This window comes from Schistocerca gregaria, chromosome 1 (genome assembly GCF_023897955.1).
Source record: "Schistocerca gregaria isolate iqSchGreg1 chromosome 1, iqSchGreg1.2, whole genome shotgun sequence".
NCBI classification, from domain to species: domain Eukaryota; kingdom Metazoa; phylum Arthropoda; class Insecta; order Orthoptera; family Acrididae; genus Schistocerca; species Schistocerca gregaria.
Genome location: NC_064920.1, coordinates 785,589,879 through 785,604,620, shown reverse-complemented (window position 1 = coordinate 785,604,620; position 14,742 = coordinate 785,589,879). Strand labels below are relative to the sequence as shown.

The 14,742-nt window shown below is 40.6% G+C and overlaps 1 protein-coding gene across 1 annotated transcript in view; it reads right to left on the bottom strand.

Moving 5' to 3' along the window:
* The window catches only part of LOC126305296 (glutamate-gated chloride channel-like), a 199,383-nt gene that overhangs the window by 153,754 nt on the left and 30,887 nt on the right, over positions 1-14,742 (bottom strand). Inside the window, exon 2 of the mRNA XM_049992039.1 lies at positions 9,812-9,893. Coding sequence (XP_049847996.1) covers positions 9,812-9,888 — 77 coding nt within the window. The 5' untranslated portion in view covers positions 9,889-9,893. The remainder of the gene's footprint in view (positions 1-9,811; positions 9,894-14,742) is intronic.

Here is a 14,742-nt window from a genome sequence, read left to right as displayed (position 1 = left end):
GACGGATACAACGGCGTATAATTCTTCTCAGTCAGATTAGTAGCTAGCTTCAGAGGAATTATAATATTTAGCAATTACGGATATATATGTTTTGATGTTGATACCGGCTGCTGTCTTGTGCTGAAGCTCGTGATTTACTACTAAGAGAAGGAAATACCTCACGTCGGATAAGGAGGAAACAGAGTGTTACAACTCTGCGATATCGTTGTAAAAGGTGCCCAGAGCGGATGTAGCACCTAATCTGTCGAATTTGAAAAAGTAACATGTCGGTTAGGTGGGGGTAAAGCACCGGCTGGAGTAAAAACCCTCACTTAGTCTTTGAAATGACTGCCATCGAGTGTCAACGTGAAATACCGTTGAATTCGCGTATTTAGAACTATGATTGCAGGTGGAAGGTTTGTCTTATCGTAACATAATGTTCCATGCGTCCTGACAAGTTGCTGCAGAGGTGATAAAACGTCATAAGTCTGTTTTGTGCTAATTGCTTGTAACTTTTCAAATGTTTTGATTGTACGTTGCATAAGGCAGAGATTGAAAAGAAGTATCAACTAATTACTCGTTGACGTCGCTGCATTTAAGCTTCATTTCCACATGGAAATAATTGTTCCAGTTGGTCCTCAAAATCAACAATGCCAGATTTCTCAGAAAAGAGGCAAAATGGGGCAAATCCCGGCAAGTGTTTTGGAGTAAATCGCTGCAGTTCTAACAACGTGACTACAATTATTCAACGACAACCTCCGCAAAAGGTAATGCTCGACGCACACTGGGTGAGATTATCTCATGGTAATATAATATCCCGCTGTATAAAATAAATATTTAGGGGAACCTCTGGCAAAGCATTGAAACCTGTGTTACTAATGTCGATAATCAGTAAAGAACGAATAGAAGCAGAATGTATGGGAAAAGGAAAACTGGCTATTCAGAAGGACAGCTGTGCCAAAGAAATAAAGTAGTGTGCTATAGAAAAGAAACGACGCAAGATAGATCTGACTACATCAATGCAAAAAAAAAAAAAAAAAAGAAAATCAATCATTCAGTTGATTATTCTTCAAATTCAGATTCAGAATTTTAACGTCATGACAGTAGCTCAGGTATAGATAGGTACTTCTTATTTGGCGAAGAAGTATCTCAAGAAGAAGAAGAAGAGCAAGGACGAATGAGACCACCTAACAAATTACACTGTTTGGTAGGTACCTAGGTAGCTTAGCCTCAGTAATTCAACTCTTTTAGATTACACTAAAAATCCTCCCCCTTTCTTCGCCTTCTTTTCTCTTCTTTCACTTTTCTGAAACTACTTTTATGGAGTGCAGGCATGTATGTGAGTGAAACATGAACGATAATCAATTTAGACAAGAAGAGAATAGAAGCGTCTGAAATGTAGTGTTACAGAAGAATGCTGAAGATTAGATGGGTAGATTATATAACTATTGAGGAGGCACTGAACAGAATTGGGAGACAGGGTTGTAGCCTCTCCCCAATGTTATTCAATCTATATATTGAGGAAGCAGTAAAGGAAACAAAAGAAAAATTCGGAGTAGGTATTAAAATCCATGGAGAAGAAATAAAAACATTGAGGTTTGCCGATGACGTTGTAATTCTGTCAGAGACAGCAAAGAACTTGGAAGAGCAGTTGAACGGAATGGACAGTGTCATGAAAGGAGGATATAAGATGAACATCAACAAAAGCAAAACGAGGATAATGGAATGTAGTCGAATTCAGTCGGGTGATGCTGAGGGAATTAGATTCGGAAATGAGACACTTAAAGTAGTAAAGGAGTTTTGCTATTTGGGGAGCAAAATAACTGATGATGGTCGAAGTAGAGAAGATATAAAATGTAGACTGGCAATGGGAAGGAAAGCGTTAACTTTGTTAACATCGAGTATAGATTTAAGTGTCAGGAAATCGTTTCTGAAAGTATTTGTATGGAGTGTAGTCATGTATGAAAGTGAAACATGGACGATAAATAGTTTGGACACTAAGAGAATAGAAACTTTCGAAATGTGGTGCTGCAGAAGAATGCTGAAGATTAGATGGGTAGATCACATAACTAATGATGAAGTATTGAATCGGTTTCGGGAGAAGAGAAGTTTGTGGCACAACTTGACGAGAAGAAGAGACCGGTTGGTAGGACATGTTCTGAGGCATCAAGGGATCACAAATTTAGCATTGGATAGCATGGAGGGTAAAAAATCGTAGAGGGAGACCAAGAGATGAATACAGTAAGCAGATTCAGAAGGATGTAGGCTGCAGATGATGAGGTTTGGCACTATAGAGTAGCATGGAGAGCTTGTAACACCGAAAATGCAGATAAAATACCCTCTGCACCATTCAAAGTTTTCGCCGTTAAATATCCGTCGATAACTTGCGCCGTACTTTTGCTTCTGAAGCAGTAAGCTGTATTACAGGAACTGTATCTAATACATAATCGATGTACTAGTGTATTTAATTTTGACTTTATATAACCGACTGTAATTATAAGGAAAACCTTGTAAATTGCTGGGCAATAGACATCTACATCTACATGATTACTCTGCAATTCACATTTAAGTGCTTGGCATAGGGTTCATAGAACCACATACTATCTCTCTACCATTCCACTCCCGAACACCGTGCGGGAAAAACGACCACCTAAACCTTTCTGTTCGAGCTCAGATTTCTCTTATTTTATTTTGATGATCATTCCTACCTATGTAGGTTGAGTTCAACAAAATATTTTCGCATTCGGAAGAGAAAGTTGGTGACTGAAATTTCGTAAATAGATCTCGCCGCGACGAAAAACGTCTGTGCTGTAATGACTTCCATCCCAACGCGTGTATCATATCTGCCTCACTCTCTCCCCTATTACGTGATAATACAAAAGGAGCTGCCCTTTTTTTGCACCCTTTCGATGTCCTCCGTCAATCCCACCTGGTAAGGATCCCAAACCGCGCAGCATATGCAAACAGAGGACGAACGAGTGTAGTGTAAGCTGTCTCTTTAGTGGACTTGTTGCATCTTCTAAGTGCCCTGGCAATGAAACGCAACCTTTGGCTCGCCTTCCCCCACAATATTATCTATGTGGTCTTTCCAACTGAAGTTGTTCGTAATTTAAAACCGAGGTACTTAGTTAAATTGACAACCTAACTTTGTTAAAATGTATCGATAGCAACGACGGAATGGTAGTAGCTGTACCGTTGGTTGTCTTTGCGTATGGAGAGCCTCTGTTGCGTTCTGAGCAGAGAGGAGGCACAACAGCTTGAGTTATGAAAGAGTGCGAAAGTATTTGTTAGGCGCGGTGTGCAACTATGCTCGCGCCAGTGCAGACACAACTCATTCGTTAACCTGCGAGTATTGAGAGCATGGTAGGAGTGGACAGGTGGATGGAGATGCAGTTCCAACTACTGCCTGTCCCATAACCAACCGTGGGCCTGGATACAAGTCAAGATTCTTCTCATCGAGCGGCAGCCGCAAGAACAACAACAACAACAACAACAACTGCAGCTCAGCATTGTCGTCCGCTACATTCTTCGTCGTCCGCACAGCTACAGCGCCGTATGATTGTTAACTGACAGGACCATTTCTTTCATAAAGTATGAATAACTTGAATAATAACTTGCAATTGTTAAAACCTACAGGGCACCTGGGTTGTCATTTTCCTCAGACATTATTACCAAGCAGGGTCCCTTTCCTTTCCATGGAATCATCGATTGTCGTATGAATATCAGAAATTAAATATTTACTGCTAGTTTCAGTATAAAATTTCTGCCTCAGTAACTGTTCATTCTTGCATTGCCATAGAGAGGCTACTTAAAGTAAAACTTCACTAGCAAAATTAACAACTAAAGATACAGCACAAATTAAGAGGGCACAATTTCATTTGTTCTGTATTTAGCTTACGAGTAACTTGTGCTGGCCTGTTATGTATTTTATTGTTGTTATTTTAAAAGGAAACTCAATTGCTCATTTGCTTAAATTAAATTCAGTTCAATCTCTCAATAATCAAAAGTAAATTGCTTGCTTTTTTCTCACTTTTGTATTACGTTACACTGAGGTTACCGAAAGTTATATTCTTACCTAACAAAGTTCAAGTTAAGCCGGTCATTTTTTTAACCAGTAATTTCATGTAACGTTACTTTCAAAATTTAGTATTTCTGAATAAGTAACTGCCAACTCAGCGCTTTCTGATTCATTTGTTTTCCCGTGAACTGTTGTGCTGCGGAAAAGCGTGACTCCCTTCTGTTGCCACGCCAGTGATTATTTGCTTAAATTTCTTCGCCGCTACCTTTCTCAAGATTCTGGAGATTCGTTGCCCTAGCGGGCTGGCCAACGTTTAATTGTCCCTTATTCAGCTAATCAGTGTTTCCCTGGTGTTAGCAGAGATTTTTTAGTAAATATTACGTGATACCCTTTCCCCGGTTCGTGAGCGATTGCACTATGTTCCACCCATTTCAAAGTTATCATCTAAATTTAGCTTAAGTATAGAAGAGATTCTTCCTTCAGAAAAGTCTGTTGTTCACTTTCCTCCAACTAACAGGCGTTATTTTCCTTTGGTAACGACAGCCTTATTCACTGTAAATTCTCATTCAGTATATGCAATCACGGTTTACTTATATCGCAATCCAGTGGGCCGATTAGGAAGGGGGAGGTTACGAGCTGCATCAAACCATTTTTCGGACTGAAGACTGCAAAAATAACTACCAATCGTCGTTTCATGGAAAAGAAAATATTAGTTTTGTACAAATATTTTTAAGCATTATGTTTAAGTCCACGAGACGTTTCAGTTCAATATTGTGTTGAGTAACCAAGCTACAATGCAGCCAAGGGTCATTTCAAATGTTTTCATTATGCAATCATCAATTTTATCCATGTTTATCTCAAATGGACCAAAGTTCCACAGTGCAAAGATTTACCCAATTTTGTGGGTAAGAACCGGAAATTTCTGCTTAACATATTCTAAATTATTCTGTCATTAATAATCAGATGGTGTCGGAATCTGGATGAGTTATAGGTAAAAATCCAACCTATGACTTCAATTGGATACTGCGGGAAAATCTACCACTTCATTCACCACAATATTAAAAGCTCTATACAGTGTGGGGCTTTATCCCCACCTTTCCTACGCTACTTTTGTATGGAGAATGTAGCAGGGTGCTAATTAAGCGAATGTGCAAAATATTGTTACTTGGTGGGCACTAGAACACTATGCAGAGAGTAAGTAGCAGGACTGCAACGAACGGACCGCACGCAATACTTTTCGTGGCAGCTGTTGCTCATAATCCACATGTTATCTCCAGAGAAACTGAAAGTGTCTTTGGTGTAAGTCAGCCCACAATTGTTCGCATTTTCCGCGCAGACGGCTTCCATCCGTATCATGTGTAACTTCACTCGCAGATGAAAGAGCAGGATTCCAGAAATCATATGGTTTTCTGTCACTCGGTTCTGATGAGGCTTCAGGACAATGGGTTCTTTCTGCAGAGAATTGTCGTTACTGATGAAGCTATCTTTAAACGTCATAAGAAAGCTTATACTCAGAGATATACACTACTGGGCTGCTGAGAAGCCGCACTGGTCAACGTTTAGGGTGGGCTTATTGGAAACTGCATGACTGTCCTTAATACCCTTAAGAAACCCTAACGGGTAAAAGATACGCACTGTTTGCTACTCAAGTGCTACCAGCTTCCATAGAGGAAGTATCACTAGAAATACGAAAATATCTAGGGTACTAGCATGAGGGTTGCACCATTGAACTGGGCGAGAAGTCGTCACCAATTGTGCTGCACGTTCACTCAAACGGGAAGTCCGTGCACAAGTTCTGACGAGCCGAGGGGATCAAAAATATTGCCTTGTTGCAGCAAGTGCAATAATATTGAATGAATCTTCCCAGTCATCCCAGAAGTCTTTCCACAAGAACTGTAAACGTCTGTCGCAATAAACGGTGGGCTTTTTGAACACTTGATAACACAAATGGATTTTTAAGGAAGTGTTTATGACCACAATGTTTTGTCATTCCATTTTTGTTGGTGTTGCTGATGTAATTTTGCTGTGTAAGCATGTATCTTGATCTTTAACTCATGACGCGAAGTTATTATTTTACTATGTTCATGCACTAAATGGACGACAATTTCGTTGAAGGTATAGCTTTTAAAAAGCAGAAACGAATTGCTCAGGACGATCGAAACTCTTTTAAAAAGAATCCTATTTATTTTGATTTGCAATATGCTACTGTAGTTGAAGCGCGCAGAAAGGTTGACAAATGGTAAGTAGGAGACAAAAGGAATTCTTCTTATAGATTATCCTCGAAAAGTAATTCAATGACTGGCGGATACTACGAAATCCCTCTAGAACTACTGATAGTAAAACATCACGAGAACAGGTTTGGAGAATGTAATCTGTCAATAATAAAATAGAACCTGCCCCATCAAACGTGAGATAATTGAAGTAGAAATTGTTGTAACGTCTACTGCATTCATCTACGACTACCATCTGTTCTTTTTTCTAAAGAAAAATGTTTTTGGGAAAGGGTTTTTAATCTAATGAAGAATTAATGGTAAACGTTGATGAAAGTTTCGCAGGCCGTCCTGAATTGCACGCAACGCATGACGTCTACTGGCTGAAAGATTTTCAGTAAAGTGCATTGACCTAAAAGGAAACTAAGTTACAAACTGTCAGTCTTCGCCCTAGTCCCTTCATGTGCATATTATTTAGAAATTTAGTCGGCAGGGTTAGTTATATAAAATCCGATTCCGGTTCGTCTTCTTTACTTATGAGTAAAGATCCAGTCACTGACATTACGTTCTGGATTACTGTGTCTTGATCTTGTTTAGTGTGATAATCGAAGGTCTGATTTACCTGTAGACACTCTCATATATTAATATGTCATTGGTCCCAGATTGTACGGTTAATTTTTTGCTCTTTCTTTACTATAGTTAGTTTTCTTTTGTGTATTGTAGCATGATGAAGTGAATTTCCAGTGGTTTATATAGTAAAAAGTCTCCTTTATTAATGCCATAAACCATTATGTGTACCTATTGCCAAACTCAGATTCGTACATTTGTGAAGTCAGAACTATTTTCTTTGTTGACATTGTAAATTCGTGCAACTGAATTTATGTCACAGTGGTAGATAGAGTGATCGTAGAACATAAGTCTGATTGTTAGGTTTGTTTCCCATAGCAAAATCTAGCAGTATATAATGGGACCTTCTTTTCTTTATAGAACTTGTCACTCTATATCAGACTTCCTCATGCTGAGATTTTTGGAAACGTCTTAATTTCATTACATTGTTACAAGAAATATAGTAGACATACTAAAGGGGACGAGGAGAACAGCTGCGCTACGCGTATCAGCAATCACTGCAGTAATAGTTTGGATGTAGAAACCAGTACCCACCAGCAGAGAAAGTGCATTTGAGTTCCTTCTCCTATTCTTGGCCCTCGACACCTCACACGTTCAGTTCTAAAACTTGTAGCAGGAGAAATAGTTTCGATGGTTAATAGAAATGAACTGTATGCTACTCTTCGAAGACGGTGATATTTGTAGTCTATTGCTAACATTTTTGGGATCGTGCTATGTAAACATACAAATAAATAATGACATTGCCAATGTAATTATTTTGAAATAGAACCTTTTCATTTCCGTATTTATGATCTCCTATATATAAAGCCGTCTCCCCTATTATTTGTTCCGGTTTCCTTAAGCTGTAAAGGAAATACTTCTGTTGTGTATGACACACAGAAAATCGGAAGTGAGAACAATGGAAGAAGAGGAAGAAAAATTTCTGTTAAAAAGGATGTTGGTATTGCCAATAATATTTGACTTGTATGAGGAGCAAGTAAAGAACTGAATGAAAATTTCAATACTGGTATTCACAGTCACAGATCTATACTGTATTCACTGCCGCGATTACTCTGACCGCATTTGCAATTTCGCCTTTGAGGACGAGTTTACTTTGCCTCCACTGCACACACATGTTGCCAGTGTTCGCCGTTTATCCTCATATGGCGGACAGGTTAGTCCACAGACGTTTAGGGGTGAACTCGGTTCGGTCTACCCACTGGCTTCGTCACGACCAAGAAGCGCCTATAGTCTCACACGTCGAACGAGTATGTGCCAAGTTAAATGAGGTGCTCCAATCGGACACTAATATGAGAAATTCACTTTTGCCAGAGAGAGAAATTAATTTATACCGTAGCAAACTGCTGGTACTATTCCCGCGGGTACTGACCGGACATCGCTCTTGTAGCAATAGCACACATTTCCTGTATGTTAAATGTCTTTTACATAAGAAGACTTCACAGACGCTCTAGATATCACCATGGGTGGTAGTTAATATGCGTTGTATCCAAAAAAGAGAGACAGGAACGAAAAAAACGTTACTTTACAGGACCTGTAATGGTTTTGGTTATCTGCTTCATGCTCTTTGGAGAATGAGAGGTAACTGATGCAATAGTAAATATACAAGGCTACATTGTTTCGTCTTCAGTATAATAGATTAAAGCGCTGGCACCAGACAGTACGCCAACTTGTCACTGACTTATCCGCCACTGTTTATGTTCGTTTACATGTCATTGGTGACCCCCCACTTATACAGATATCTTCCATGGTTACTCCTTCTTTGTACTCTCGACAGTTCGCCATTTGTAAACTTAGTGGGCGTTCGTCATTACGCTTCCTCTCCATTTTCACTTAAATATTCGTCGAATCAGTTTGAAAATTCAGTCCGTAAGGAGAGTGTACCACGGTTGCGGCAGGCGTAGGAGTAATCAAGCAAACCTAAGTTATGTATCAGTTTCAGTGTCGTTAGGAAAATTCATGTTCAATTTGGCATTCCTGCATTAAATTCATTCTCGCGAGTCAGGAGGAGAGGTTCATGTTTTGGGCGGTGATAGCATTAGTGATTGTGAACAAATAATGCCATAGGAACGAATGTCCTTTCCTGAACAGTTTCCCAGGAAGCTGATGAAACGATGGGAACGGGACATATGCAGGTGATAGTAAATGCAAAATTGTGATCACATGTTTTGTTGAATTACGTGCTTTGCATCACAGAAGTCCACCGTCCACTGCAAGGCATTTCGAAGTTCTCATAAACAAGTGCTTCGCTGTTGATCTGCGCTCATTAGTACGGGGTCATTTCTTGGCCTTCTAGTGGTACTCCATTTGGCTTAAAAGCGAAGCCTACAAGCAGAAGGGGGATGCAAAGGAGGAACTTAATGATCATCTTTTACATTTGTGTGTTCGAGTGAAGTCTTCTCTTCATGGAAAAATGCATGAGATTGCTTACGTAGCCACGACTGTACCCAGGTGTGCCCCTCTTCGTCCGAAGCAAATCGATGAACACGAATCTCTTTCTTCAAAAATGTAAGTCGCATGGAGAGAGGTCGGGCCTGCATGGAGGATGTGTAAGAGCTTCGCAGCAAAACTTCTGCAGCATACGCAAAACAACATTGGCAACATGTGGGCCTGCACTTAGACGTTTTACACGCGATTTTCCATTTTTGGGAGCCCTAAAAAAACAAAGACATTCGTGGCCGTCGATTTGCAACGGACGAAGAGGTGCACGCGAGGTTACAGACATTGCTCCGTAGGCAACAGCAACCATATTTCCACAAAGAACTGAACGCCTTGGCTCTCAGTGGGATAAATACATTAACAGTTATGCCGATAATGTTCGAAATGATAAACAGTTTATTTACTTTTTTCCATCTATCTCGTTTTCATTGGACTTCCTCTCACGGTTCTAAAGAACTTGGAGCGCAGTTAAACATATATAAATTAATCGTGGATTGTCAGGACCTGTAACTACGTCTTGAACACTAGTTCTAGCACTTACCAGGCCTCTGGCAGAACCGCAGCCATCAGCACCAGCGTGTGGAAGTGTCCTGGCAGCCACCGTGTTAAGGCCGCCATTGTCCCTGCAAACGGGGAGCATTCAAATTACTGCAGTTAATACACGTTCTACTGCAATTTATATACGCTCCCGTCAATTACAAAAAATGCGAGGGGCGTTTGGGGGCGTTTGAAAAGTCCATGCAAAAATAAGAACTACTTACGTATTTGGGGTAAACACTTTTATTTTTCGACGCAGTCTACTTTTAGACTTATACACTTCGTCCAACGCTGTTCTAATTTGTTGATCCCTTCTGAATAATAGGAATTGTCCAAATCCAACTGTCGGTGTTTTTCTTACAACTCAGTTTTCAAATGGGCCAATAATGATTACTAATATGAACCTCTTTTAGTGTTACGCTCTTCCAGATAGTCGATGAGGATCATCCCTTGCGAATCGCAAAAGACAGTCGCCATAACATTTCCAGCCTTTTTTGGTGCAGATTCTCCCTTGGTAACCCATTGTTTAGATTGTTGTTTGGTCTCAGGAGTATAGTAATGTACCCATGTTTCATGCACAGTGACGAAACCACACTGTTCTTCCTGAACAGCTGCAAACCATCCTTGCAACACTTCACACGATTGCGTTTTTGGTCAAGCGTGAGTAATCGCGAAACCCATGTTGCGGATAGCTTTCTCATGTCCAAATGTTTACGCAAAATATTATGTACCCGTTCCTTCGACATGCCTACAGAACTAGAAATCTCACACACCTTAACTCTTCTGTCATCCATCACTATATCATGGATTTTGTCAATGATTTCTGGAGTCGTAACCTCCACAAGGCATCCAGAACGTTCAGCTTGTGCCCATGTGGCCCCTCAGAAAATTTTGAAACCACATATAGTCTGTTCTAATCGATAGTGCAGAGTCACAGTAATATTTATCAATCTTCTCTCTAGTTTCTTGAGGCGTTTTGTCTTTCATAAAGTAATGTTTAATCACCACACGAAATTCTTGTTCGTCGATTTTTTGGCAATCACACGACTTCCTTGATTCACACGAATGCCAAAGACGAAGAAATAGACCAATATGGCTGAAACTTGGTGTGCGTTCTTTCCAAAGATGCTACTAACTAAACAAGACCTCGATACGCGTCGGTGGTGTCATTCTCGGACTTTGCACGGACTTTTGAAACGCCTCTCGTACATTTGTATCTAAAACCACTAGGTACTACTATGAGTAAATCGATGGCGCACTCGTAACGATGCACAAAATCGTGATTTCGTGTCATTGGAAACGTGTTATCGTGAATTTTCAAATCCACTTAAAGTCTCAGGAAATACTTCTCCTACAGCTGCAGTTCATTTCATTACTTATCTGGTTATTGAACAACAACTATTTTCAAGGCGGTGGCCAGTAGTAGGGAGATGGCGGTATTGGTGCAATTTTCATATCAGATTGATATCACCTATCAGTCCCAGATAACATCATGTGTTTTCCTCAGCTTGCACGTGGGTCCCAGGCACCTCCCCCTTCCCACACCACCCCTCCCTAACACCGCCTACACTCACGGTGGGGATTTCGAATTTTAGTGGGGATTTGGAATTTTAGTGGGGATTTGGAATTTTAGTGGGGATTTCGAATTTTGGCAGGAATTTCTTTGTCCCAGGGCTGTACTGACGTCCCACTCCAGAACACTCCCTGGAATTGGCGGGAAATTAAAAATGGTGGTGCACTTTCTGGGACTTTAACCCTGGTAATTCTGGACAGAAAGACCAAGTGCCAAGTACATGGAAACTACCCAAATGCACACTCACAGTGGGGATTTCGAATTTTAGTGGGGATTTGGAATTTTAGTGGGGATTTGGAATTTTAGTGGGGATTTCGAATTTTGGCAGGAATTTCTTTGTCCCAGGGCTGTACTGACGTCCCACTCCAGAACACTCCCTGGAATTGGCGGGAAATTAAAAATGGTGGAGCACTTTCTGGGACTTTAACCCTGGTAATTCTGGACAGAAAGACCAAGTGCCAAGTACATGGAAACTACCCAAATGCAGGAGAGGAAGATTAGGTTAGTGTACTGCCTTTATTTTGGATGGGAAACTGAAGTAAAGATCGGTTCTAATTACACAATTAGTCATAAATATCAGACATAGTTACATGACTACTTGCATAGCATTAGTGTGCCTAAAATAGCAATACAGCTCAAAACTTGACGATGCCATGCAACTGGGTTTATCCTGCTGGGAAAAAATTTCACACCACCACTTGAAACTAGCAGCAGATGCACTCAAAATCTATCCTGCACCTGCAAGCAGGCGGGAAAAAGGCTGGGGTGTAAGGTAATAACTATATTTTTTTTGGCCGGGAAATATATTCAACTGACGATATGATTGTGTTGGACAGAGGGAAGTTTGATAAGTGTATTGCCAGTAAGCACCTGAGAACTGTATGAATCGCTGATTCTCGCCAGAGTTCGCAACAGACACCTGCTAGACAATCACCTTGCAGCCCAAGTAACCGAAGCCAATATACACTACCACAGCTGATGAAAAATGCATCACTGTTCTAGTTACACATCTAAATTGTCGTGAAGAAAACCAGCACTCGAAATCAATAGGTCATAGTGCAACACATGTAGTGGGAACTGCGCAAAATAAAATGAATAAAAAAACTACCTCAAAAACCGACCCCAGAAGACTGTATAGGGGCAGCAGTTGCAGCTGCGTCTTCCTCAATGGGCGCTCACAAACTGCCAAAATTGGAGGCCCTCTAACCTCCCCTCATCTGTCCCTTCCCTCCCTCTCTCCATCCAACTATAGGGGGGGGGGGGAGTGGGGGACATAGGCTTTTCCAAAGGGACAGCTCCTATCACCAAGTGCTTCATGGTTTTTCTGAGGCCAACAGGTACCCTCTGCAGTCGCTGGATACACCCGGACTTCTGCCATACCCTAGTGCACGCTGACCACCTTAACGTGACAGTCCTCCGGAAACACGAAAGCATGTGTAGCCAACTAAACAGCAGGAGATAAATGGTGGGCTGCCCCAAGTACAACTTGTTCGTCTATAAAATAGCGATACAGCCATGCCCCACACGCCATACTCTGCTCGGGACACATCTGCCTAGTGCGACCACCCATACACACACACACACACACACACACACACACACACACGCACACACACACACACACACACACACACACACATGCTGGACCATCCCCCATACCGTTGTTCTGCGATGGAGAATGATTCTATTTGACATCAATGTATCTCTTAAAATCGAGGCTCTAAGAAAAAGGAGAACGCAATCACAATGATCAAAAATGTGTTCTTTCCCCTAAAATTGGCAGTCCATTTTCCTTTTGTTTTATGAGAAAGATCAGGATAGATTTTATTTTCCACTGTAGGACACAATCCGCATCTCATTATTTTGCGACATCCTATTACGTGCAACACATCTGATTACAAATGATCAGAGGCCTATGTCCACCCTGCACAAAACTGGAAACAACATAAAAAATTTTGCTGCGAAAACTACTACTACCACTACTACTACTAGTACTGTTCTCATTATTTCGAAACTGTCATCAAAGAAAAAGCGAGAATTTGAACTCTGAAGAAAAACCATCAATGTTAAACAATTTCTTTCAGCTTGATGAATAAATTACATGACCTCAGAGCACCTCACTCATGTATGTAAACAGACTCTCATGTACGTGCATATAACAAACATTGCAGATATGTGAAATAACATTAGAGAAGACGATATTTAACTTCATTGGCTCATGTGTCACAAAAAACACGATCTTTTTACGTTCGACTACAGCAACCTATAATTTTAGAGGACGTTGTTGTTTTGTACACGATGCAATGTCGCATTTTACCAATGCAAAGCTATATTACATCTGCATTTACGAAACAGATCGTGAGAGTCTGTTTTGTAATAGAATCTCCTAGAAGATTTTGCCGCGTCTCTCTCCTTTCCGCTACATCGAAACCAATTACCGTCTGCCTGCATACATTCGACATTTTAATTCCGTAGCTCCCCTCTGACGACATGTCTGTAAAGTTTCTATGATACAGCACATTCTTGCGTTCGAGTTTAGTATGCAGTTTGGTCTCCACAGTCTGTTTCACACAATCTATTCACATGTCGGAAAAAAACGCTATCATTTCTAGGTTTCGCAATGAGCTGTAATTCAAATGGTGTCTACTTTATAATTAGAGGTTATGAAGTATGAAATAATACGGGACTCGCGGTAACACCTGTTTCCTTAAACATGCAATCATGATGTTAATAATAAAAACAGTCATGATCGCATAAGAATGGATACAGCCGATTTCTGTTAATTTTGTGAGCAAAAGTGGTATTATTTTGGGAGTAATAGAACCCCCTATAAGATTTTATTGCATCTCTCTCCTCTGATATAACGAAAAATCAAATAACATCTCCGTGTTGACATCGAGCGTATTACATATACAAGTACCACTCCATTGGAGCATGTGGCTAGTGCTCGAAATCGCTTGCACAGATCTGCATAAGTTTTGTCGATTACCGGAGAAAAACCATGTCCAACAGACTATCAATCTAGATCTACATATACGTGATTACTCTGCTATTCACAATAAAGTGCCTGGCAGAGGGTTCAATGAACCACCACTCTCGAACGTCACTCGGGATGAACGAGGACTTACATTTTTTCTGTGCCAGCCCTGACGTCTCTGATTTTACGGTGATGATCATTTCTCCCTATGTAGGTGGGTGCCAACAGAATGTTTCCGCAAGCAGAGGAAGAAACTGTTGATTGAAATTTCATTAGAAGATTCCGTCGCATGTTTTAATGATTGCCACTCCAATTCACATATCATGTCTATGGCACTATCTCCCCTATTTTGCGATAATACAAAACGAGTTGCTGTTGTTTTAAC